Source organism: Oratosquilla oratoria, chromosome 4, assembly GCF_046742065.1.
Source record: "Oratosquilla oratoria isolate Oo_2021 chromosome 4, ASM4674206v1, whole genome shotgun sequence".
NCBI classification, from domain to species: domain Eukaryota; kingdom Metazoa; phylum Arthropoda; class Malacostraca; order Stomatopoda; family Squillidae; genus Oratosquilla; species Oratosquilla oratoria.
In genome coordinates, this window is record NC_134780.1 from 84,513,951 (window position 1) to 84,533,950 (window position 20,000).

A 20,000-nucleotide genomic window follows, 5' to 3' on the forward strand; every position below is an offset into this window, starting at 1 on the left:
AGATTTTAAATGTTTTGAGACATTTTATATTCTGATGGCTGATACAATGAACAATCTTCATCTGCAAAGATGGATGCAAAAAATTTATTAAGGATTGAGGCCATCTTATTTTCATCATTTCTATGTTTAGCTTTGTCACTTAATGATCCAATGCTGCACATAAGCATTTTTTTCTTATTTGTATAACTATAGAATTCTTTGGGGTTCGCTTTGCTTGCCTCACCAATATACTCTTCAATGTTTGGAGCTGCCTTGTGTAGGCCTAATTGGTCTCTTGCAGTCTCTTCTTTCTTACGTTTTATAACAGTTTTGTTTTTGCAGCAAATTCTGTCTAGTGTTATCATCTTGGCTTTTGGTCGACAAATATCTTTTTATGCACACTTTTTACGAGAGAGGTCATTACTAATTTCCTATTCCACTCTGGTTTGAAGTTTTACTCCAGTCTGAGTTTTCTAGTAATAATTGGAGTATGGTAAAATTGGCTTTACGGAAGTCAGGTACTTTTTATTCAAGATTTACTAACCTCAATTTTCATTTTGAATGTGATAATACGATGATTTCTAGTACTGAATATTGGGAGAGGGTGAGGGCTATGGGGCAGGAGGGTGAGGGCTAGGGAGTAGGAGGGTGAGGGCTAGGGGGTAGGAGGGTGAGGGCTAGGGAGTAGGAGGGTGAGGGCTAGGGGGTAGGAGGGTGAGGGCTAGGGGGTAGGAGGGTGAGGACTAGGGGGTAGGAGGGTGAGGGCTAGGGGGTAGGAGGGTGAGGGCTAGGGGGTAGGAGGGTGAGGGCTAGGGGGTAGGAGGGTGAGGGCTAGGGGGTAGGAGGGGGAGGGCTAGGGGGTAGGAGGGTGAGGGCTAGGGGGTAGGAGGGTGAGGGCTAGGGGGTAGGAGGGTGAGGACTAGGGGGTAGGAGGGCGAGGGCTAGGGGGTAGGAGGGTGAGGGCTAGGGCGTAGGAGGGTGAGGGCTAGGGCGTAGGAGGGTGAGGGCTAGGGCGTAGGAGGGGGAGGGCTAGGGCGTAGGAGGGGGAGGGCTAGGAGGTAGGAGGGGGAGGGCTAGGAGGTAGGAGGGGGAGGGCTAGGGGGTAGAAGGTAGGAGGGGGAGGGATAGGGTGTAGGAGGGGGAGGGATAGGGTGTAGGAGGGGAGGGATAGGGTGTAGGAGGGGAGGGATAGGGTGTAGGAGGGGAGGGATTTGGTGTAGGAGGGGGGGTGGAAATGACAGAAGTTATAAGTGGTGGAGGGGGACTAGAGAAGTGAAGAGGGAGTGGAGAAGGGAAAGTAGAGCAAGAGGATGTGGGATGGGGTAGGAGGGCAAGGGGATAGTGAAGGGGGTAGGAGTGCAAGGGGATAGTGAAGGGGGTAGGAGTGCAAGGGGATAGTGAAGGGGGTAGGAGTGCAAGGGGATAGTGAAGGGGGTAGGAGTGCAAGGGGATAGTGAAAGGGGTAGGAGTGCAAGGAGATAGTGAAGGGGGTAGGAGTGCAAGGGGATAGTGAAGGGGGTAGGAGTGCAAGGGGATAGTGAAGGGGGTAGGAGTGGAAGGGGGTAGGAGTGGAAGGGTGTAGGAGTGGAAGGGGGTAGGAGTGGAAGGGGGTAGGAGTGGAAGGGGGTAGGAGTGCAAGGGGGTAGGAGTGCAAGGGGGTGGAGTGCAAGGGGGTAGGAGTGCAAGGGGGTAGGAGTGCAAGGGGGTAGGAGTGCAAGGGGGTAGGAGTGCAAGGGGGTAGGAGTGCAAGGGGGTAGGAGTGCAAGGGGGTAGGAGTGCAAGGGCCTAGTGACGTGGTTATGAGAGAAAGGCTAGTGAAGGTGTACGAGGGCGAGGGGCTAGTGAAGGTGTATGAGGGCGAGGGGCTAGTGAAGGTGTACGAGGGCGAGGGGCTAGTGAAGGTGTACGAGGGCGAGGCGCTAGTGAAGGTGTATGAGGGCGAGGGGCCAGTGAAGGTGTACGAGGGCGAGGGGCCAGTGAAGGTGTACGAGGGCGAGGGGCTAGTGAAGGTGTATGAGGGCGAGGGGCCAGTGAAGGTGTACGAGGGCGAGGGGCCAGTGAAGGTGTACGAGGGCGAGGGGCTAGTGAAGGTGTATGAGGGCGAGGGGCTAGTGAAGGTGTACGAGGGCGAGGGGCCAGTGAAGGTGTACGGGGGCGAGGGGCCAGTGAAGGTGTACGGGGGCGAGGGGCCAGTGAAGGTGTACGGGGGCGAGGGGCCGGTGAAGGTGTACGAGGGCGAGGGGCCGGTGAAGGTGTACGAGGGCGAGGGGCCGGTGAAGGTGTACGAGGGCGAGGGGCCGGTGAAGGTGTACGAGGGCGAGGGGCCGGTGAAGGTGTACGAGGGCGAGGGGCCAGTGAAGGTGTACGAGGGCGAGGGGCCAGTGAAGGTGTACGAGGGCGAGGGGCCAGTGAAGGTGTACGAGGGCGAGGGGCCAGTGAAGGTGTACGAGGGCGAGGGGCCAGTGAGGGTGTACGAGGGCGAGGGGCCAGTGAGGGTGTACGAGGGCGAGGGGCCAGTGAAGGTGTATGAGGGCGAGGGGCCAGTGAGGGTGTACGAGGGCGAGGGGCCAGTGAGGGTGTACGAGGGCGAGGGGCCAGTGAAGGTGTACGAGGGCGAGGGGCCAGTGAAGGTGTACGAGGGCGAGGGGCCAGTGAAGGTGTACGAGGGCGAGGGGCCAGTGAAGGTGTACGAGGGCGAGGGGCCAGTGAAGGTGTACGAGGGCGAGGGGCCAGTGAAGGTGTACGAGGGCGAGGGGCCAGTGAAGGTGTACGAGGGCGAGGGGCCAGTGAAGGTGTACGAGGGCGAGGGGCTAGTGATAGGATACAAGAGTGAGGGGTGAGGGGCTAGTTAAGGGGTTGCAGGCGAGGGGGCTAGTTAAGGGGTAAGGGGGTGAGGGACTAGTAAAGGAGTAAGGGGGCGAGGGACTAGTAAAGGAGTAAGGGGGGCGAGGGACTAGTAAAGGAGTAAGGGGGGCGAGGGACTAGTAAAGGAGTAAGGGGGGCGAGGGACTAGTAAAGGAGTAAGGGGGGCGAGGGACTAGTAAAGGAGTAAGGGGGGCGAGGGACTAGTAAAGGGGTAGGGGGCAAGGGACTAGTAAAGGGGTTGGGGGGCAAAGGACTAGTAAAGGGGTAGGGGGCGAGGGACTAGTAAAGGGGTAGGGGGCGAGGGACTAGTAAAGGGGTAGGGGCGAGGGACTAGTAAAGGGGTAGGGGGCGAGGGACTAGTAAAGGTGTAGGGGGGAGGGACTAGTAAAGGGGTAGGGGGAGAGGGACTAGTAAAGGGGTAGGGGGGCGAGGGACTAGTAAAGGGGTAGGGGGGCGAGGGACTAGTAAAGGGGTAGGGGGGCGAGGGACTAGTAAAGGGGTAGGGGGGCGAGGGACTAGTAAAGGGGTAGGGGGGCGAGGGACTAGTAAAGGGGTAGGGGGGCGAGGGACTAGTAAAGGGGTAGGGGGGAGAGGGACTAGTAAAGGGGTAGGGGGAGAGGGACTAGTAATGGGGTAGGGGGGCGAGGGATTAATAAAGGGGTGGGGGGGCAGCACGAGGGACGAGTAAGGTATGGGGGGGCAAGGGACTAGTAAAGGGGTTGGGGGCGAGGGACTAGCAAAGGGGTGGAGGGCGAGCTACTAGTAAAGGGGTGGAGGGCGAGGGACTAGTAAAGGGGTGGGGGGGCAAGGGACTAGTAAAGGGGAAGGTGGGGGGCGAGGGACTAGTAAAGGGGTGGGGTGCGAGGGACTAGTAAAGGGGTGGGGTGCGAGGGACTAGTAAAGGGGTGGGATGCGAGTGACTAGTAATGGGGTAGGGGGGCGAGGGACTAGTAAAGAGGTGGGGGCGAGGGACTAGTAAAGGGGTAGGGGTGAGGGACTAGTAAAGGGGTAGGGGTGAGGGACTAGTAAAGGGGTAGGGGTGAGGGACTAGTAAAGGGGTAGGGGGCGAGGGACTAGTAAAGGGGTAGGGGGGATGAGTGACTAAAGGGGTTGGGGGCAAGAGACTAGTAAAGAGGTAGGGGGCAAGAGACTAGTAAAGAGGTAAGGGGGCAAGAAACTAGAAGGGGTAGGGGGGTGAAGGACTAGTTCAGGTGTAGGGGGTCAAGTGACTAGTAAAGGGGTGGGGGGCAGCACGAGGTACTAGTAGGGTATGGGGGCACAAGGGACTAGTAAAGGGGTATGGGGGCTTGAGGGACTAGTAAAGGGGTATGGGGGCTTGAGAGACTAGTAAAGGGGTATGGGGGCGTGAAGGACTAGTAAAGGGGTATGGGGACATGAGGGACTAATAAAGGGATATGGGGGCGCGAGGGACTAGTAAAGGGGTATGGGGGCGTGAGAGACTAGTAAAGGGGTATGGGGCGTGAGGGACTAGTAAAGGGGTACGGGGCATGAGGGACTAGTAAAAGGGTATGGGGCATGAGGGACTAGTAAAAGGGTATGGGGCGTGAGGGACTAGTAAAAGGGTATGGGGGCGTGAGGGACTAGAAAAAGGGTATGGGGGCATGAGGGACTAGTAAAAGGGTATGGGGGCATGAGGGACTAGTAAAGGGGTATGGGGGCATGAGGGACTAGTAAAGGGGTGGGGGCGAGGGACTAGTAAAGGGGTGGGGGCGAGGGACTAGTAAAGGGGTGGGGGCGAGGGACTAGTAAAGGGGTGGGGGCGAGGGACTAGTAAAGGGGTGGGGGCGAGGGACTAGTAAAGGGGTAGGGGGCGCGAGGGACTAGTAAAGGGGTAGGGGGCTCGAGGGACTAGTAAAGGGGTAGGGGGCGCGAGGGACTAGTAAAGGGGTAGGGGGGCGAGGGTCTTGTATACAGGTAGGGGGGGCACGAGGGACTAGTAAAGGGGTAGGGGGGGCGAGGGACTAGTATACGGGTGGGGGGCGAGGGACTAGAAGGGGTAGGAGGGTGGAGGGACTAGTAAAGGGATAGGGGGGTCAAGGGACTAGTAAAGGGGTAGGGGGGTCGAGGGACTAGTAAAGGGGTAGGGCGGTCGAGGGACTAGTAAAGGGGTAGGGCGGTCGAGGGAATAGTAAAGGGGTAGGGCGGTCGAGGGAATAGTAAAGGGGTAGGGCGGTCGAGGGACTAGTAAATGGGTAGGGCGGTCGAGGGACTAGTAAAGGGGTAAGGCGGTCGAGGGACTAGTAAAGGGGTACGGGGGTCGAGGGAATAGTAAAGGGGTAGGGGGTCGAGGGACTAGCAAAGGGGTAGGAGGGGCGTGGGACTAGTAAAGGGATAGGAGGGGCGTGGGACTAGTAAAGGGGTAGGACGGGCAAGGGACTAGTAAAGGTGTAGGACGGGCGAGGGACTAGTAAAGGGGTGGGGGCAAGGGACTAGTCAAGGGGTGGGGGGGCAAGGGACTAGTAAAGGGGTGGGGGCAAGGGACTAGTAAAGGGGTGGGGAAGGGACTAGTAAAGGGGTGGGGGCGAGGGACTAGTAAAGGGGTGGGGGGCAAAGGACTAGTAAAGGGGTAGAGGGGTGAGGGACTAGTAAAGGGGTAGAGGGGCGGGGGACTAGTAAAGGGGTAGGGGGGCAAGAGACTAGTAAAGGGGTAGGGGGGTGAGGGACTAGTAAAGGGGCAGGGGGTGAGGGACTAGTAAAGGGGTGGGGGCGAGGGACTAGTAAAGGGGTAGGGGGACAAGGGACTAGTTAAGGGGTAGGGTGGGCAAGGGACTAGTTAAGGGGTAGGGTGGGCAAGGGACTAGTTAAGGGGTAGGGGGCAAGGGACTAGTTAAGGGGTAGGGGGCAAGGGACTAGTTAAGGGGTAGGGGGCAAGGGACTAGTTAAGGGGTAGGGGGCAAGAGACTAGTTAAGGGGTAGGGGGGCAAGGGACTAGTAAAGGGGTAGGGGGCAAGGGACTAGTTAAGGGGTAGGGGGCAAGGGACTAGTAAAGGGGTAGGGGGCAAGGGACTAGTAAAGGGGTAGGGGGCAAGGGACTAGTTAAGGGGTAGGGGGGCAAGGGACTAGTTAAGGGGTAGGGGGCAAGGGACTAGTTAAGGGGTAGGGGGCAAGGGACTAGTTAAGGGGTAGGGGGCAAAGAACTAAAGGGGTAGGGGGGCAAGGGACTAAAGGGGTAGGGGGCAAGGGATTATTAAAGGGGTAGGGAGGGGCGAGGGACTAGCAAATAGGTAGGGAGGCGAGGGACTATTGAAGGGGTAGAGGGGCAAGGGAGTTGAGGGATGGGTGAGGCAAGGTGCTAGCGAGGGGTACAAAGGAGAGGGTTTAGTGAAGGGGTGCGAGGGCGAGGGGCTGGTGAAGGGGTACGAGGGAGAAGAGCTTGTGAGGGGTATGAGGGCGAGGGGGTCGTAAAGGGGGTAGGCGGGTGAGGGGATGATAAAGGGGTAGGGAGGGCAAGGATAGGCGGGGAGGGGCAAGGGATAGGAAGAGGGAGCAAGGGAGTGGGAAGGGGGGAGTGACAGGAGACAGGAGAGGGAGAGGGGACTGGAGAGGGAGAGGGGACTGGAGAGGGGACTGGAGAGGGAGAGGGAGAGGGGACTGGAGAGGGAGAGGGGACTGGAGAGGGGACTGGAGAGGGGATGGAAGATACTAGTGATCATATGTGAAGGTGGTAAAGAAACCAATATACAAACTTACCTGTAAAAAAGCATCTATATTCGCCATTAAAGCTTGTGTTTTACTAATGATAAACTGATTTACACATGCGATGGCATGAGATCTGAAAAGAGATACAAATGCAACAATCAAACTCCTGGGGCATAAAAAATTCATGTAAAGTAATACATATTCAAGATAATTTACACTCAAATAATGACTGAATGATCATGTCACCTTTTATGGAATAAGCAAGATAACATACAACTAGAAATCAAAGTTAAATATCTGAAGTATATGTGTGTGGATGTGTAAATCAAAACTAATCTGAAGAGAGAGAGAGTGAGTGAGTGAGTGAGTGAGTGAGTGTGAGTGTGTGTGTTTTTACCTAGTTATATTTTACGGGATGAGAGGTATGCTCGTATTGACCCACTTATATAGTTCTGGCACTCACTGTTTCTCCGTTTAGTTTGTTCCAGACATCAATCACTATGTGGGAAGCTATTCTTTTTTCAAGTCTCTTCTGTAACTGTCCTTCTTTAGCTTCTTTTCGTGTCCTCTTGTTTCTCTTTTGTCCCATTTTAATAAGTCATCCCTATCGAGAATTTCCATCCCTTTCATAATTCTGTAAATGGTCAACATACCACCTCTTTCTCTTCTCTGTTCCAGTGTTAACAGATGTAATTTCTCCAATCTTTGTTCGTATGTCAAATTTGATAGTGTAGGTGCCATTTTTGTCGCTGCTCTTTGGATTCTTTCTAATTTTCTTATGTTCTTTTTTTTTGTGCTAGGTGTCCATAGTGTTGCAGCATACTCTAGTTTAGGTCTTATTAGCGTAACCACTATTTTCTTTACCATTTCTTCATCCATATAGTCGAAGGCCACTTTCATTGATCTTGATAAGTTAAAAGTCTCTCCAAATAATTTATTGACATGTTTATCAGGTGTCAAGTCATATATCCAATTTTATATTGACCTGATATTCTATTTTTGCTCTTTTCTAATTCCATTCTGCTACATTTCTCAATGTTAAAGTTCATTTCACTTCTCTGACTCATTTCCCATATTTTGTCCATATCTTCTTGTAGCGATATGCAGTGTCAGCAAAGAAGTCCATGTAACGTACGTGTACGGTGTGGGGGTGTGTGTGTGTGTGTGTGTGTGTGTGTGTGTGTGTGTGGGTGTGTGTGTGTGTGTGGGTGTGTGTGTCTGTGTGTGTGTCTGTGTGTGTGTCGGTGTGTGTGTGTGTGTGTGTGTGTGTGTGTGTGTGTGTGTGTGTGTGTGTGTGTGTGTGTGTGTGTGTGTGTGTGTGTGTGTGCGCGCGCGCGCGCGCTTGTGCGTGTGTTTGTATTTCATCTGCTGGCAACTTCATAAGCTGCTCCAAAGTATCCCACTGGGCAACTACTGTAAAACTGGAATTGTCCACCCCTGAAAAGGGAGCAGTAGGTAGGGGTAACAGTAGTAGATATGGATGAAAATAAATAGGGTAAAATGGAGTAGATGGGGGTAAACAGTAGCAATACAGGCAAAAGGGAGCACTAGGTAGGGGTACAGGGAGCAGTAGGTAGGAGTAAAGGGTGCAGGGGTAGGTTGGGATAAAATGGAGACAGGTAGGTGTACAGGGAGCAGTAGATAAGGGTAAAAGAAGCAGTATGTAGGGGTACAGGCTGGAGTAGGTTGGGGTAAAGAGCTGGAAGTAGGCATAATGGGAGGAGGAGGCTGGGGCAAAAGGAGGAGGAGGCTAGGGCAAAGGGAGGAGGAGGCTGGGGCAAAGGGAGGAGGAAGCTGAGGCAAAGGGAGGAGGAGGCTAGGGCAAAGTGAGGAGGAGGCTGAGGCAAAGGGAAGAGGAGGCTGGGGAAAAGGGAAGAGGAGGCTGGGGCAAAGGGAGGAGGAGGCTGGGGCAAAGGGAGGGGGAGGCTGGGGCAAAGGGAGGGGGAGGCTGGGGCAAAGAGAGGGGGAGGCTGGGGCAAAGAGAGGGGGAGGCTGGGGCAAAGAGAGGAGGAGGCTGGGGCAAAGAGAGGAGGAGGCTGGGGCAAAGGGAGTTGGAGGCTGGGGTAAAGGGAGCAGGAGGTAAAGGTAAAGAAGGAAGGAGAAGGTAAATCAGGAAGAGGTAATTGTGGAAGTAGTGGGTGGCAGAGAGGGTATGGGAAGAAAGGAGAAAATTTGGGGAGAGAAGGGGGAGGAAGAAAGATGGGGAGGGCCGTGTTGGTGTGGTGTAGAATTGTATTTTGTTATTTATTGTATTATTTATATAATGTTATGTATTTATATTATAAGATTTGGTTGTGTTGTATATCGCAGATGCGATGCGCGCCTTTGTTTTGGCGCGAATTGAAGAGCGTGGCGTCAGTATCTGAGCAGCCTTGTAAGCAGGCACATGCAATTGTGATTGTGTCAGTTTGTGTGTATCTAAATATAACATTTAACTCTTAATTTTGCGCACTCATTAGCCAACCCAATACAGGACAGATGAAGAGAAAATGAAAAAGAATTATGGGAAGAAAATTTAGTAAAGTTAGAAACAAGAGAAAATAAAATGAACAGTAATAGGACTCACCTAATCTTAGATGAGGAGTGACGAAAGAATTGGAGGAACTTTGGAATGAGGACATCGAGGGGTCGGTCTGGCGACTTTTCCAGAAATTCTGCACTATCTTCACATATTTTCTGTAATGCTCCAAATGCACCCTGAAGAGAGAAAGAGAAAAAAAAATGTATATAAATATAAACACATACAGAGACACAAATACATATACCAAAGGCTTTTCCCCCCCTTACAGAAAAAATAAGGGGGGGGGGCATAAAATCCACTCCCACCCATTCCATCCCCACATACTCCACTCCCGTTTACCCACCCTCCAACCCTCTTATCTTGGGCCCACCTGGATGATGGGTCATCACTGCATCTAGCCCACTGCCCTAGGTCAGAAGCAGTGTTGCAGGACAGCACATCCACAGCAAGGCCACTTAATTAAATCAGTGACCTCACCCCTCTCTGTCCCCTTATGCAGAAATCAAGGAAGATGGGGAGAATTCCCTTTGGGCTGCATCAAAATATTTTTTCACCCACTCCCTCTCCCATCCCCCACCTCCATTTCATGCATAAAAGTATCATCCATACACAACCATTCTCTATTCACCCCTATCTTTGTCTCCTATTGTTCTTCCTCAAACGACATTCCCCTTCCCCAATGGCCCTTTTACCCATCCATCTCATCCTTGGTCACCACCTCATATTCACTCCATCCACCTCTGCCTTCCACACTTCTTTTATTAACCTTTCTTCACTCATTATTTCCACTTGTCCAAACCATCCCAATACACTTTCATCAACTATCTCCCAACTCCCTTTCCATCCCCTTTTTCCTCCTAACACCCTTGTTTTCCACTCTATCCAGTCTAGTAACTACTATCATACTTCTCAGCACATCTGAAACACATTCAAATTCCTCCTCTCTTATGTTCCCTGTTTCTGCACCATACAGTGCTGTCAGCACAATCACTCCAATCTCCTCTTAGCATCCATTCCCAAATGTTTATTTCTCACAAGAAATGTATATATAATACATAAAAATAATTAAATATATCTGGGGCCATAAAACTGGACCTATACCCAGTTCTTGTTTGGTTTTAGGTATTGAGCTAATGCACCTGCATAACAGGTACTTCCTATTGGTGGTCCTACAACCTCTGGCACTCCTCATTCTCAAAGATGTTTGTGAAATATGTTTATTTCTCAAGACTACCTTGTTTTTCTAGATATGAAGGAGTGTACTGAGAGATTATCGTTATTTAATTCAAATTTACATACATATAACAAGGATTTTTTCCCCCCTTACAAAGGAGGTAACCAAAAAGGGAAAGGCATAAAATCATTCCCACCCATTCCATCCCTGAATACACTCCACACCCCTCCACCCTCCCTCTTCCCTCTTATCTTAGCACCTCCTGGATGACGGGTCATCCCTGCACTTTGTCCACTACCCTGGGTCAGAAGCAGTGTCGCAAGACGCAGCACATTCACAACAAGGCCACTTCATAAATTCGGCGACCCCCCCTCTCGCGAGCCCCCCATGCATGAAAGGTGAAGACAATGAGAAATCCCTTTGGGCTGCATCAAATTTTGCTCACACATACTACTTCACCCCCCCATCCCCCCCTCCATTCCACCTCAGGCACCACATCATCCATATACAACCATTCTCCATTCACCCCTATCTTCTGTCCTCTCTCATCCTTCCTCAACAGACATTCCCCTCTTCCCCAAAGCCCCCTTTACCCCATCCATCCACCTCATCCTAGGACGTCCCCTCATGTTCACTCCCTCCACATCTGCCTTCCATTCCTTTTACTAGTCTTTCTTCACTCATTCATTCCCTGTGTCCAAACCTTCCTAATACTCTTTCATCAACCCTATCTCCCAACTCCCTTTCCACCCCTGTTCTCCTCCTCACCACCTCATTTCTCAATCTGTCTAGCCTAGTAACCACCGTCATACTTCTCAGACACCTCATCTCAAACACATTCAAACTCCTTCTCTCTTACTCTCTTACGTTCCATGTTTCTGCTCCATATAGTGCTGTTGGCACAATCACTCCTTCATACAGTTTCCTCTTAGCATCCATTCCCAAATGTCTATTTCTCATTACACTTTTTAATCCACCAAGGCATTTACTCCCTTCTATCAATCTACATTCTACCTCCACACCACTCCACCTTTTCCTATCACATTTGCACCCAAATATCTAAAACTATCCACTTCCTCCAGTCACTCTCCCTTAATGCTCACTTCCAGTCTACTGCCACTTTCACCCCTTGTACATCTCATCACATTATTTTACCCACATTTATCTTCAGCTTTCTTCTATCACACACCTTTCCAAACTGTCACTAACTTCCTTAATCTCTCCTCTGATCCTGTTACAAGCACAGTGTCACCTGCAAACAACAGCTGGCTCACCTCCCACTTTACTCCATTTTCTTTAACCATCTCCAATCCCTGACTCACTACCCTTGCATAAACCTCTCGCACTACCCCCATCCATGTATAAGTTGAACAGCCAGGGCGACATAACGCATCCTTGACAAAGTCCCACCTTTACCTCGAACCACTCACTCTCTCCATTTCTAATCCTGACACAAGCTCTACTACCCTCATAAAAACTCTTGACAGCTCCTAGAAGCTTTCCTCCTATCCCGTAAATCCGCAAAACCTCCCAGAGTGCCTTTCTGTCTACCCTGTCCTAAGCCTTTTCCAGATCCATAAAAGCCCAAAAAACATCCTTCCCCTTTCCTATAGCTTTCTCACATATCTGTCTTACCACAAAAATCTGATCTACACAACCTCTACCCGTCCTAAATCCACACTGTTCCTCACCAATTACTCCCTCTGTTTACAAGTTACAATATTTATTTAGAATTTATTTACATTAGGGAAAAATTCATGCAAAATATTAAAACCAATATCTGAGAAAACTGTATTCATTGTCCTTCAGAAACACTTTTCAGATTCTTGCTAAATTTACTTTACAATCTGTTAACATAGCCAAATAGTTGTATTATACACTACAGTACTATATACATCTGGTTTATCATCATTCAACCTATAATGTCATTTATTGAGGAGATTTTCTGTTACTATCTGGAAGTATGTGCTCCATCTTCAGTGACACTCATTGCTATCTGGTATCTAGTAAGTTAATCAACTATTTTCTATCATAGTTTCTATGATAGGATACATCTAGGAGCTAACTACTTATTAGTATCTATGATAGGATACATCTAGGAGCTAACTACTTATTAGTATCTATTGCTATCATTAGTGTTCTGTAAGGTGTCCTTTCTTGTTGAGGCTTTCCAGTTCTTGTTGGTGAGATATGCAAATAATGTGGCCCTCTTTGAATCCATGTTGTTTTGGCAAGTGTATCAATTCCAAGACTCACCTTTCCATCAGTTTAGATACAGTAGAGATGGGTCTGTAAATGCTGGATTCCCTACTGTATAGAATCACTGACCTACTCTATGTAACCTATTTAACTTGTGTTCAAAATATGATAATCTTACCTCACAAACATTGTAGTCTGCACTGTCTAGCATATCACAGAGCCTAGGTAATAGTTCCGGCCACGTGGAAAGCTCTCCTTTTGAAGCGGTGGTGGTGATAAGAATACCAACAGTAGCTCTGATGAGGGGGGAGGGATCCCCCACCGATGAAAGACATTCTGTCTGTAAAAACAATAGAACATCTGGGTTGAAAAACCATTTCATCTACATGTACGTGTGTGTGTATTTACCTAGTTTTTTTTGTGTGTGTGTGTATGTGTGTGTGTATGTGTGTGTGTGCACATGTGCTGTGTATTTACCTAACTGTGGTATAAAATTAAAAAAGCTCACGGAGTTTCCTCTTACTCAAAAATTCACAAAGCTTCAAATTCATGTATGGTTTCAACTTGGGACATACCCTTTATTTTCCAACAACCATACTAAGATTTTAATTCTGTGTTTTTCCAGTTTGAACTGTATCACCTAAGTTATCCCAAATGTGTGTGTGTGTGTGTAGGGGGGATGGTAGCAAGAAAAATGGGAAGAAAGAGGAAGTGAGCATGAAAGCAAGAGAGGAGGGAGTGTGTGGAGTGAGAAAGATACAGAAGGTGTAGGGGGAGCAAGGGAGTGAGGAGAGTAAAATGTGAGAAATAGAGAATAGAGGAGAGATGAAAGAGCAACGAGGACAGAGGTGAGGTACTGGAGTGAGAGAATAGAGGAGAGATGAAGGAGCAGTGAGGACAGAGGAGAGGTAAAGGATTGGAGAGGAAAGATAAGAAGTACATGCATATACCAAGGCTTTTTCCCCCTTACAGGGTAGGTAGCCAACAAGAAAGACAAAAATCATTCCCACCCATTCCATCCCTGAATACACTCCACACCCCTCCACCCTCCCTCTTATCTTGGCACCTCCTGGATGACGGGTCATCCCTGCACCCCCTCCACTGCCCCGGGTCAGAGGCAGTGTTGCAAGACACAGCACATCCACAGCAAGGCCGCTTCATTAAATCAGCAACCCCTCCATCCCCCCATGCAGAAAAGGAGAAGACGGGGAGAAATCCCTTCGGGCTGCGTCAAATTTTTCTCACACATACTACCTCACTTCCCATCCCCAACCCATTCCACCTCATGCATCACATCATCATCCATATACAACCATTCTCCATTCACCCCGTCCCACCCCAACAGACACTCCCCTCTTCCCCAAAGCCCCCTTCAACTCATCCATCCATCCCACCCCAGGATGCCCCCCCCCACACCTTTCACTAATCCTTCTTCACCCATTCTCTCCGTGTGTCCAAACCTTCCCAATACTCTTTCATCAACCCTATCTCCCAACTTCCCCACCACCACTGCTCCCCTCCTCACCTCTCACTCTATCCAGCCCTGCAAACCCCATCATAGTTCTCAGACACCTCATCTCAAACACATTCAAACTCCTCTCCTCCTCTTTATGTTCCATGTTTCCACCCCACACAGTGCTGTTGGCACAACCACTCCTTCATACAGTCTCCCCTCAGCCTCCATTCCCAAATATCTATTCCTCATTACACTTTTTAATCCACCAAAGCATCCACTCACTTCTCCCAATCTACACTCTACCCCCACCTCCACTCCACCCTTTCCTGCCACATTTGCACCCAAGTATCTAATACTATCCACTCCTTCCAGTCGCTCTCCCCCAACGCTTATCTCCAGTCCGCTGCCACCCTCACCCCTTGCACACCTCATTGCCTTACTTTTACCCATATTTATCCCCAACTCTCCTAAACTCTGTCACCAACCTCCCACTCCCTCCTCTGATCCTGCCACAAGCGCAGTGTTGTCCACAAACAACAGTTGGCTCACTTCCCACTTATTTTCTTTAAACATGTCCAATCCCTGTCCCACTACCCCTGCATTTACCTCTCGCACCACCCTCTACCTTGAACCACTCACACTCTCCATTTTTAATCCTGACACATGCTCTACCACTCTCGTAAAAACTCTTGACAGCTCCCAGAAGCTTTCCTCCTATCCAGCATATCTGCAAAAACCCCACAGATAAGAAGTACAGCAGAGAAAGAATTCATGCAAAGTGAAGGAAAAGGAGGAAGTAGAGAATAGTATAAATATACAATATATATAATGGATCAAAAGAAATAGATATGATGGAGATGAGAGGAGAAAGAGGGACATGAAGGAGAGCTGCAAGTGAGATGAGGGAAGTGGAGGAAGGAAGAGTTTTACCAAATGTGCTGAGGTGATGTGGGAGAGTTGGAGAATTGGGGTATGGCAAGTGGGGGGGGAGGCATGTCAAGTTGGGGGGAGCATTGCCAAGTTGGGGGGTCGGGGACCTGGGAGAGATGGGGGCATTGTGGAGTTGGGAGAGATGGGGGTGTTGAGCAGTTGAAAGAAATGGAGGCATTGTGTAGTTGGGAGAGATGGGGAGTTGGAAAGCTGGGTAGCAGGGAAGGTGGGAAATGTGGGAGGTTTTGTTTAACTGTGTATTCTAGTCTTGTTATAATCTTAGGGAATTCGTGCTCTAATTTTCCTGCAGGAGACCTAAAATTCCCCAGGAAACCAACCACATCCACTGGTTCAGCCCATTAGTCACTCAACAGGGATTGTGTGTCGCCGTTAGGAACAGGTAGGTGTACAGCACTACTCTAAGATGATCTGTGTCTTCTCTGATGTGTGAAATCCAGGGCATTTGGTGTCTTGCAATTTGCAAATTGGATCACATAATTATTGTGGAGTGACAATACATCTTTAGAGGTTACTTACTTTTATAAATTGGTTAACGTCAGGAGGGAATTGGTGAAAATGTGCCTTGACATTATTCTTTAAGATGAGGCCACTTAACGATCTAGTAGGTTCATCTGTTAGGAAGCAAGAACACAGCACATTAAACACTTCCCTTTACAGGGAACTAAAAAGAAAAGAAAAAATGAAAAATGCACACACATTATGGTACCATGCTGTGCAAATAAATTTAATAACCATGACAAAGTGCTCTCAAACAACCACCTAAAAATAAAATTAAATAAAATTCATTCAGAAAAACAATTCGCACTTGTAATGAAAAAAAATCAAATGAAAAAAATGGAAAGGAAAATAATTAACAATTGATCATACAAAAAATAAATAAAAAAAAGCCCTTGCTAATAAGGTTACCTTCTGAAGTAAGTTTTGTTAATACATAGATGAGATACTTGTTGAAATCTGTAAACTTGTTTAGTTCTTCTAGTTTCTGTGAAAAAAGATAAAATAAAATCATTAACATATCTTCTACTCACTTACATCTAATTCTTAATTAATAAAATCCAGAAAAGACTTCAAACTGCAAATCATATTTGTGCAAAAGCTTCTGTTATATAGTGTGCAAAGTACACAAACTGGAAATCAAAACTGATAGCTACCTAAAGTTCACTAAGGCATATTTTTTCCAACAGAACATGTGGGGCTTGTGTAAAATGACAGCAAGCTTTAAGGTAAGGCAAATGTTGCAAAAAAAATATATATATTGCATATATTATATTCCAACTCGTGCAAGTTCCAAATCACAATAGAAAATAGGGTACATTCTAGATAAATAAATGTAAATAATTAAAAAACAACACATGTAATATGTGCAGTACTGTCAGTAATTTATGCTACAACAAATAAAAACATGTTCAGTAAAAAGTTTAAAGTTCTCCTGGAAAAAATAAATAACCCATATTAATAACAAATAAAAATAAGTAATTATAATAATAAATAATTATAATTATAAAAAATCAAATAAACAAAATTCCCTAACCTACTCTGCAACAATCATCTTATATCCAAACTATACAGCTGTTAACTTCTGGAGGGAACTGCCTTCTTGCCCATAACCTGGCATCTATAAAATTCAATTTTACGATATAAATAAACCTTGTGTTCACCACTTAAAAAAAAAAAAATCAATCAAACTATGTTCTTACTGCTTTATGTTACAGGACAGCTGGGGACTATTTGACCGTTCATGATCCTAAGCATGGGATTACTACAGAAAGTGACAACATAATAGACTTCAGTCCATAGAAAGGAATAAATGAATACACACAAACAAAAATAAACCGATAAATAAAATCCATACAAAGCCTTCAATCTTCCTAATGAAGACTAAACCATAATTAATCCACCTATGGCCACTGGGCCCAAAGGGCATTCTGGGAAGAACCTTTACAGGTCTGTCTGAAATGAGTAAGTGCAGCCAGGTGTGCACAGGTTTTGCATCTTCATATGGTAACTTTATCTTAGCCATATGGTGCCCATTTCTAATAGATTCTACACACGCACTCCCTTGTATGCTCGTGCTCTCTTCCCCCCCACTCCCTCCCTCTCTCTCACAGTAGCCCTAAAATAATTCATGATAATCCATTGGTGAAGACGGAGGAATTTGACACTGCCAGTATTGGTGAAATGGCATTTAAAAAAATTCAAAAGGGAGTAGGTGATACCATATTACCTAATACTTTCGTAGGTAACAATGAAATCCATAACCTTTTTAATGCAACAAATTTAGACTAACCTATAGATGTCAATGTTTATTTTTTTTAATATTTAAGTGATACCAACTCATTCAGATCAGATGGCATCCCTCTAATCTATTTAAGATTCTCTTCCAGTTTTAATCTTTTATATTAGTCATTGTGAATACCAATACAGTAATGGGTATTTTTCGACAAGCATGGAAACACCCACACATCAACCCATTATTCAAAAGTAGAAATGTTGATCAATTTAATAATTACCGCCCTATATTGCCACTCCTGATTTTATCTGAGCTTTCTAAAACATTGGAAAAAAAATACTGCAGTTCAACTGATGTCCTTCCTGGAGTCAAATAAATTGCTGTCCAAAAGCATGCATGGTTTTACAAAGAACCTCTGAACTGAAACTGCCCTGATGAATGTAAATGAATACATATATACCAGTATTGATAACGAAAATATCATTACTGCTCGTTAGATTTATCTACAGTACAGGTAGTCGTCGACTTACGACCGAGTTCGGTTCCGACAGACAGGTCGTAAGTCGATCTGGACGCAAGTCGGTCTATATATATATACAGTATATATTACCCTTTATATAATATATATATATATTGTATATTTAGCATGCTGAAATAATCTTAGCATCTTATATTTTCTTTCATCTGATTTTCTTTGGGAAACGTAGCCTAGGCCTAAGTATATTGAATAAAATCCTATCATCTTTGACCTATGATATTTAATACTGTATTTGTTAACCTTTGTATTATTTTACCATCAGACTTTCTTTAGGAAACGTATGCATACTGAATAAAATCTTATTATCTTTGAGCTGCGTTGTTTAATATTCATTAACTCTTTATCATTTTCGTTAGGAAATGTAGCCTAGGCCTACGCATACTGAATAAAGTCCTGTCATCTTTGACCTGCAAATCCTTTTTTGTTGGTTACATTAAAATCATTGTAAAGCAAAATTAGGAAAAAAAAAAAAAAAAAATTCGAAACATTCTTTTCGTTTACGTACTGTACCGAAAATATTGTTATCGACAACAGACTAGGCATAAACAAAGTTTACTGTTACATTTCATTAATCGCAAAACAAAAATACAAAATGCTGTGCCGAACATTTTGTCATCGACAACAGACTAGGCATAAAAAAATACTGTTACATTTTATTAATTGCAAAACATAAAAATACAAAATGTAAGGCAAAATTAGGATTTTTTTTTCCAAGAAAACACATTCTTTTCGTTTAAGTACTGTTCTGAACATATTGTTATCGACAACAAACTAGCCTAGGCATAAAAAGTTTGTTATATTTTATTAATTGCAAAACATACAAAAATACAAAATGCAATGCAAAATTAGGAAACATTTTACTTCAAACAAACAAAATGAAAGAATATTTAGCTGGCTGGGATGCCGACGCTGCCGGCAGCCTGCGAAAACTATCGTACCCGCGTCTCGCAGCGTGCGGAGTAATGTACTGCACTGCCAGGCATAACATTGCAATTCTATTACTCTATTAAATGTTAGATATTATTGCACCATCTCGTGGTCGTAAAGTTGATCAGTCATAAGTCGACGACTACCTGTATTTCATAGTGTATGCCACAAAATTCTTATGGATAGATGAAACTAAACACTGACAAATTTTGGTCAATTGTGACTGTATTCAATCCATAAAAATCAACTTAATTATCTTGTCATCAAGAGAGATCAAATATGGAGTTCCATAAGGTTCAATTCTAGGACCAATTTAATCTTTCATTGATGTAACTAATACATCAATATTTTTAAAAACATTTTTTGGTCCAGTATGCAGATGACAGGGAAAGTTCAGGAACTGAATGACTTCACAAAGAGACAAAAAAGTGCTACAATCTAAAATATTTTCAGATAAATCAGTTGAATGTGAATAAACAAAAGACACTATGTATAATTATTGGTTCATGTAAACTCTTAAATCAAATTCCATTAGATGTAAAGTTATATTTCAGAGACCACTATCTATATTATATATAAAACCAGATGGTCTGGGAGTTTTCCAGCTAGCAACCTAAGGTTTGGGTCTTTTAATGCTCATTGATTTTGAGGACAGAAATAATTTCAACAAAAAACACTATGGAAGAAGAAAAAAAAAATAATAATAATGAAGACACTGATACCATTACAACAACTAAATTGATCCAGCAAGTCCAGCTAACCAATGACAGTTACAAGTTTGAGTTTGCTAAAATTCTAGGCTAGCCACTAGCATTCAACCTAACAATTTTAGAATTGCAGTAAAAGCAATTTAAGTCACAAATTTCAAGTGCAAATGGATTTGGAGCCTAAAAAAATAAATAATAAAATAGTACACATACATACATATACCAAGGCTTTTTCCCCCTCACTAGGGAGGTAGCCAGAAAGGAAAAGGCATAAAATCATTCCCCATTCCATCCCTGAAAACACTCCACACCCCTCCACCCTCCCTCCCATCTTAGCACCTCCTAGATGACGGGTCATCCCTGCACCTTGTCCACTGCCCTGGGTCAGAAGCAGTAAAAAATAATAAAAGAATAATAAAAAAATAATAATAATAAAAAATAAATAAATAAAACAAATCCAAATTTGACTATAGCATCCATTCTCTCCCTCATACATCCCACTTTCTCTCGCTCCACCACTGTGTGATTCAGCATGGTCTTGGTTCACATGTTGGATTAGTGATCTACAGCTATTACCCTCCCAGATAAAAGCTCGTATATGACTAATCTATAGCTAATGCTGTCCTTAGATATACAAACCCCGACTCCCCATCCATTAGAGTTGGAGTAACTGCTTGCAGCACAGCAATACTATAATTATTTCAACCCTAATTGTGACCTACAGGATGAGCTATGCTCACTGGGTCTCGTGTGTTCCCACTGGTTAAGCCTGATCAATTCTATTTCATTAATA

General features: G+C 46.0%; 1 protein-coding gene and 1 long non-coding RNA gene across 2 annotated transcripts in view; one reads left to right on the forward strand and one right to left on the reverse strand.

Annotated features, from left to right (window-relative positions):
* Tnpo (transportin 1) overlaps positions 1-20,000 on the reverse strand; it is a gene marked incomplete in the record, with an annotated part of 53,428 nt that overhangs the window by 14,427 nt on the left and 19,001 nt on the right. Inside the window, 5 exon segments of the mRNA XM_076184614.1 lie at positions 6,556-6,637; positions 9,071-9,201; positions 12,577-12,738; positions 15,322-15,416; positions 15,712-15,787. Of these exon segments, the coding sequence (XP_076040729.1) occupies positions 6,556-6,637; positions 9,071-9,201; positions 12,577-12,738; positions 15,322-15,416; positions 15,712-15,787 (546 nt within the window).
* Positions 15,150-17,958, forward strand: LOC143025009 (uncharacterized). Its single transcript, XR_012966329.1, has 3 exons — positions 15,150-15,184; positions 15,990-16,028; positions 16,518-17,958. It is a non-coding gene; the product is annotated as an uncharacterized LOC143025009 (long non-coding RNA).